At 43.1% G+C, this 5369-nt stretch overlaps 1 protein-coding gene across 2 annotated transcripts in view; it reads right to left on the bottom strand.

Annotated features, from left to right (window-relative positions):
* Positions 1 to 2098: 2098 nt before the first annotated feature.
* CALU (calumenin) overlaps positions 2099 to 5369 on the bottom strand; it is a 23168-nt gene continuing 19897 nt past the window's right edge. Inside the window, exons 5-6 of one of the 2 annotated variants that reach the window (XM_006861109.1) lie at positions 4478 to 4677; positions 2099 to 2950 (exon numbers count right to left, since the gene is read on the bottom strand). In XM_006861109.1, the coding sequence (XP_006861171.1) occupies positions 2846 to 2950; positions 4478 to 4677 (305 nt within the window). In that variant the 3' untranslated portion in view covers positions 2099 to 2845. The remainder of the gene's footprint in view (positions 2951 to 4477; positions 4678 to 5369) is intronic. The other variant, XM_006861110.1, reaches the window with a different exon arrangement.

Genomic DNA, 5369 nt, shown 5'->3' with positions numbered 1-5369 from the left:
TACAGTAACGATGGAGGCTGGTTTAACTTCAGTGAACGGATAACATCTGGATAGTGTGTTTTTAGTAACATTTATTTATTTCTGGGAACATGCTGAGATGGTGGCATTCTGCATTAGAACAGACTTTTTAACTCCATACATGTCCTCAAAAATGACTCTGTACCTTTAATATTTTTATTAAACTGTTTAAACCAAAATGCTTCAAAAGTTGTCCAACACCTTATGTTCCATAACCCTCCAGCTCCCTCCGAAAACCAGCCTTTTGGAAATAAACCTCAAGACAAATGCTTGCACTCGTGAGTGGCTTGTGTTTGGCATCAGGTAATTCTGTAAGGAGCAGCTGGGCTGCTCTCAAATCCTCGGCCTCAGGGAAACAGAGAAGAACTACAGCTGGGCTTAGAAGGATGCTAGAAGATTCCAGAACCCGAAGGCAAGGCACAGCTAATTTGGGAGAGGGTCGTCATCTCTCAAGACTTGTGGAGGCAGAAGAGAGTGAACTACACCATCTGGGAGCTCCATTCCTGGGACATTTCATAGCACCCCACTTCTAAGTTAAGAGTTCCCATTCTTAGAGAATGAAGGCCACAAATACTCACCATGAATGTAAACAGTTTTATTTAGAAACAGATATGTACCTGTTTGCAGTACAGAATATAAAACTTGGTTTACACTCCATAAAAAATAACCAGTATCCAAATTCAAGAAAGCTAGCATCCACAAAACACACAATGTGGGTGTGTAGCTACTGTGAACCAGCCTCAGGCTTGCTTTAAACCAAAAACAGAACCCAGGGAAATCATGAGTAAATGCTGGCTGCTAACCTCCCAGCATCCAGTTGTCTTGGCAGAGTCAAGTCTGCTTTCATGGAAGGCCTGGGCTCTCACCTGTAGGCTCTCTGGCCACATGGCTCAGGATGCGCCCCTCGAACTAAGTCAGGGTTGGTGGCATGGACCTATGATCTCTAGTCTTCTTAATAAGAAAGGTGGGAATCTGGAGGGCAGAGAATTCTCATTTTCCTTTCCCTATATCGGGGTTAAACTTTTCTCTCTCTCTCTTTTTTTTGTAATAAAAAGGGTGTAGCCACTATTAAGAGCTCAATTCAAAGGCTTTGGTGAAGTTACATGATACTTGGCTTTTCACCAAACCTAGCAGCCCATCTCAACATGATCATGGAAGACCAAAGAATAAACCTAGGTTCAGATTAGAATCGTCACCCAGCAACACCTGATTGTATTGTCTAGGAAGATACATGAAATAATAAAGGTTATGTATATATATATATATATATGCGTGTCTTAGTAACCTGAGGGGCTGAAAACTTGGAATACACTAATTCTTTTCAAAAGAGGTCCATCTGTAAGAAAAGGACCAGAGAAGACAGGTTCATGTTCTGTGAGAAGTGGTAAAGCTGAGTTGGAAACTATCTCTTCAGCTCTTTCTACAACATCCTTCTCTTTGATTGATAACACCATTTGGGGGGAGAATGGGAGAACAGGGGAGTAATTCAAGGTCCGACAGAAAAGGTGAGCAACGGTCCTCAAACCAAAGAGTCCTCTCATCTTCGAGTCTGAACTCCAGCTTGCCAGCGGATACAGTAAGAGGCCTGGTAATAAGTGGTTTGCATTCTGAGGTATGAGGATCCCTGGTAAATTCAGCAGCATGTGGGCTCTGGAAACCAGCCCATAAGATGAGAACACTGCCCCCGAGCTTCTAACTAATACTGCTAGTTAGTCACTGTCCAAAGGACAAAGGGAAGAAGAAAACAAATCCACATTACATACTGGGAGGGTCTAAACCATCATAGAAGGTGGCCCAAATATCATCTCTTTACTTCATCTTAGGGGTTCTTTCAGAGCGTCCCCATTCAATGATCCTTTCTCTTGTTAGCTAAAGGCACTTTCCATGAGCTGACTAGGGAGGAGGACATTTTAATTATAGTGAAAACAAGATTGATTCCTCAGTTCATTAACAACTGGGGGAATCGGGCCAGATTTAAAGAGAGCTTCACTGTCAAGAGAATCTCAAGCATTTCAAAAGCTGCACACGCAGGGAAAAATAGTATGCCCTGAAAACACTTGCATTTTTTCCTTTTCATTTTCCAGCTGTTTCTATCTATAACTTTGTAAAGAGATTACACTCACTACTTGATTGATTTTCAAGACATTGGCCTGAACTCTTCCCACCACAGCTGTGCTTGACAAAATTAGCAAATGGCTAGTCCTACAGGGGTGGAAAAAACAGAAAAAAGGAACTCAATCAAGTTGAGCCAGAGTTTCTTTCAGCACAGGGGTCATCCCTTGCCCAGATAATGCCAGGATCCATTGCTGGGTCTATAGCAACGGAATGAACACGTGGCCTCTACCTCCTGTGAAGTGTTGTGCTCTCAGAGAGAGGGTGTTAGTGCGCTAAAATAGGAACTGTGAGATGGGTTTTTCCATTTTTCTCCCCTAAACATTTCTTATTGATCTCAGGCTTAATTTTTAGTTAAGAACTAGATAAATGATAAGGAGTTGAGACAGAGTGAAGGACTAATGCTTACCTACGAGTGTGAGGTAAGGATCTTGATCCTTCATATCATACTCCCAACCAGAGAACAAATACAAAAATAAACACATGTTCTACATAATACAAAGTGTAAATCTACAAACACAAGTGTAATCATTACGAGTTGTTCCCTCCAGTCCCTGGGAAAGGAGGAGGAATGGGGACAGGAGGGTTTCTGTTATGCCTTTCCACATCCGAAAAGTCTGTGATAACAGTCTCAGTAGCGAAAACAATCTCATGTGAAGCCAGAAGCTGTAAAAATAAATTACTTTTGAAGAGATGCGGGCTCCTCTGGCTGCACTCAGAACTCATCATGCCGCACTAGGGCCTCTCCAAAATCTGTGGCCTGGCTGCCCACGAATAAATCATACTTGTCAACAATCTCCTCCTTGGTGAGCTTGCCATCCTGAAATTAAGACAGTGCAGTGAATAGAAGCAGAATATACTTCCCAAATTCACAAACACAGCTATAGGACAGTAGGGGTGAGGCAGACTTCAGATTCTACTTTCTATTGAATTAAAAGTGAGCTTAACCTTTACCCTTACACAAACACAGAGTGAGGAGGGAAGGAAACAGCAATTAGTACATTTATCCTATGCTATCAAGAAAATTAAAAAGTGGAAGATAGAAATATTATAGCTCAATGTTACAGATGCAATGTTACAGCTGTTTCCTGAGGCGACAACTTGCTCTTTAGAGAAAATGTAGGACAACTGGAAGTGCTAATAGATGGTCACGAAGAGCTGCACAAGTATTTCAAAGTTAATCAAGTCACTGTATGACAGGCTCAACAGAATCAGCTACCTCTCGGGCAGGGTCCCCCCTTCTGCACTCTGCTCTAACTCCCACTCAGATTCCAAATACAAACCCATCTCAACACTGATCAAGGCCAGATTTCCAAGGGATGGTTAATGAGTTTCCTTTTCTTGTCTATCTTAGGACACAGCCCCTGGCAACTGAAGTGACTGAACAGAATCCAACATGCTGACCCTACAGGTCTCTACAATAATTGACTCTACAATAAGAAACTGCACCTGACATTGTGGACAAGCTGAAGCGACAGAAGGGTCAGACTAAACATCCCATTTCCAGACTGATTTCCAGCTTACTCTAAGGAGAGTATTCATATCTCTGATAAAGGGGATGGGGGCTTGGTGATAATCTCACTCTTGATGAACAAGGATACTTTGAATATGCTCCAGAGGAAAGTGGATTTATTTATAACCCACTGAGTACTGGTGTGGCACAATAGGATTAGCATTCGTCCTCAAGGTCAGGTTGTGCCACAAGGTCGGCAGTTGAAGCTCCCCAGCCACTCCTTGGAAACCCTATACAGGGTCACTATGAGCCGGAAATGACTCGATGGCACTTAACAACAACAACATTCACAGTACCCTGTGGTATTGTGAGTCAGGAGCTGGACTGCTAACCACAAGGTCAATGGTTCAAACTCATTAACCGCTCTGCAAGAGAAAGATACGGTTGTCTGCTCCCATAAAGATTTATAGTCTTGGAAACCCTATGTAGGCAAATGGTTTGGTTTTGGACATAGGACGACCTAAACTTTAAAAAGCATATTTTATTTCAGAAGGAAATAACTAGCATTCAGAGAGCAAAATGGGTCTATAATGAATAGGTAAAACAATGGAAATATTCACAAAGTAAAAAAAAAAAAAAGGCAAGGAAACTTCCCAAGAACCAGACGATAACAGAAGACGGTATGTGCTGGGCACTCTACAACTCTACAGTGGGTCTCTCTGAAGTCCACGGTAGTCAGTGCCCCCCCAAAAAGTGAACTGCCAAACTTAGATCCTTAGCGGACTCAGTTTAAATAAGACCTTCCATACTTTCTGGCCTTTCAGGTTTTTTTTAAGTAACCACCCAGGAGCAGACTCAGATGGTGGCTGGGTGGTTTGGGCATGGCCATCTTACCTTGTTTTGGTCTGATTCATAGACAAGGTGCCTGGCTTCTGCCTCCGCATGGTCATAGTCTGAGGGGAGGATCCAGTCTTTGGTCTCGTCCTTGTCCATCTTGCCATCTCGGTTCTTATCTCGAAATTCCACAAACTGTTCTCGCTCCGTCTTTACCCATTCAGGCTCATCAGCATTTCCATCGTGGCTATACATGTCACCTGAGTGCACACACGGGTGAGAGGCGGATTGGTCTTTCTCAGTGACTGAACCATGCTAGTGTGGCCTCCCCCTTTCTCCCTATGCCCCTGCTGTTCAGAACCCAACAGCAGCACCAAGGGTCTTTTAGATCAGAGACCCAAGAAAGCAAGGCATTTTCCCGAGATGTTATTACAGATCTTGCAAGAGTATTTACTGCTGTCGATCTGAAGGGACATGAGAGAAAATGAGAATCCTTACATCTTAAAAAAAAATGCCATCATAAGGGGAAATGAGACTCGCAGCAAGGGAGATGACGATGAACTTTTCTGAGAGTTAGTCCCTGTACTCCATCTCATGCCAAGGTATTGACCACTGACTTCAGAAATGCTGTTTTAATTCTCAAGGAAACTTGTCTATTGCCAAGTCCAAACTGCCTACACTGGCTAATTGCTGCATGAATTCATTGTGCCTACCAGTGGTAAACAATGCCCTGGAAAAATACAAATACTACACAGTGGTATACTGGGAAAGGACTGCAGCAAGAAAATCATGTTCCAGAGCCTCAACTACCATATAAAGTTTTCCCCAAAAATTCATCTGCCTAAGATGCACCTGTAAGGAGCTCTGGTAGCGTAGTGGTTACGAATCGGGCTGCGAACCTTAAGGTCAGCGGTTCGAAACTACCAGCTGCTCCGCGGGAGAAAGATGAGGC

This window comes from Chrysochloris asiatica, unplaced genomic scaffold (assembly GCF_000296735.1).
Source record: "Chrysochloris asiatica unplaced genomic scaffold, ChrAsi1.0 scaffold00041, whole genome shotgun sequence".
NCBI lineage: Eukaryota > Metazoa > Chordata > Mammalia > Afrosoricida > Chrysochloridae > Chrysochloris > Chrysochloris asiatica.
The sequence above is the reverse complement of the archived record's forward strand: the minus strand, read 5'-3'. Positions and strand labels throughout refer to the sequence as shown.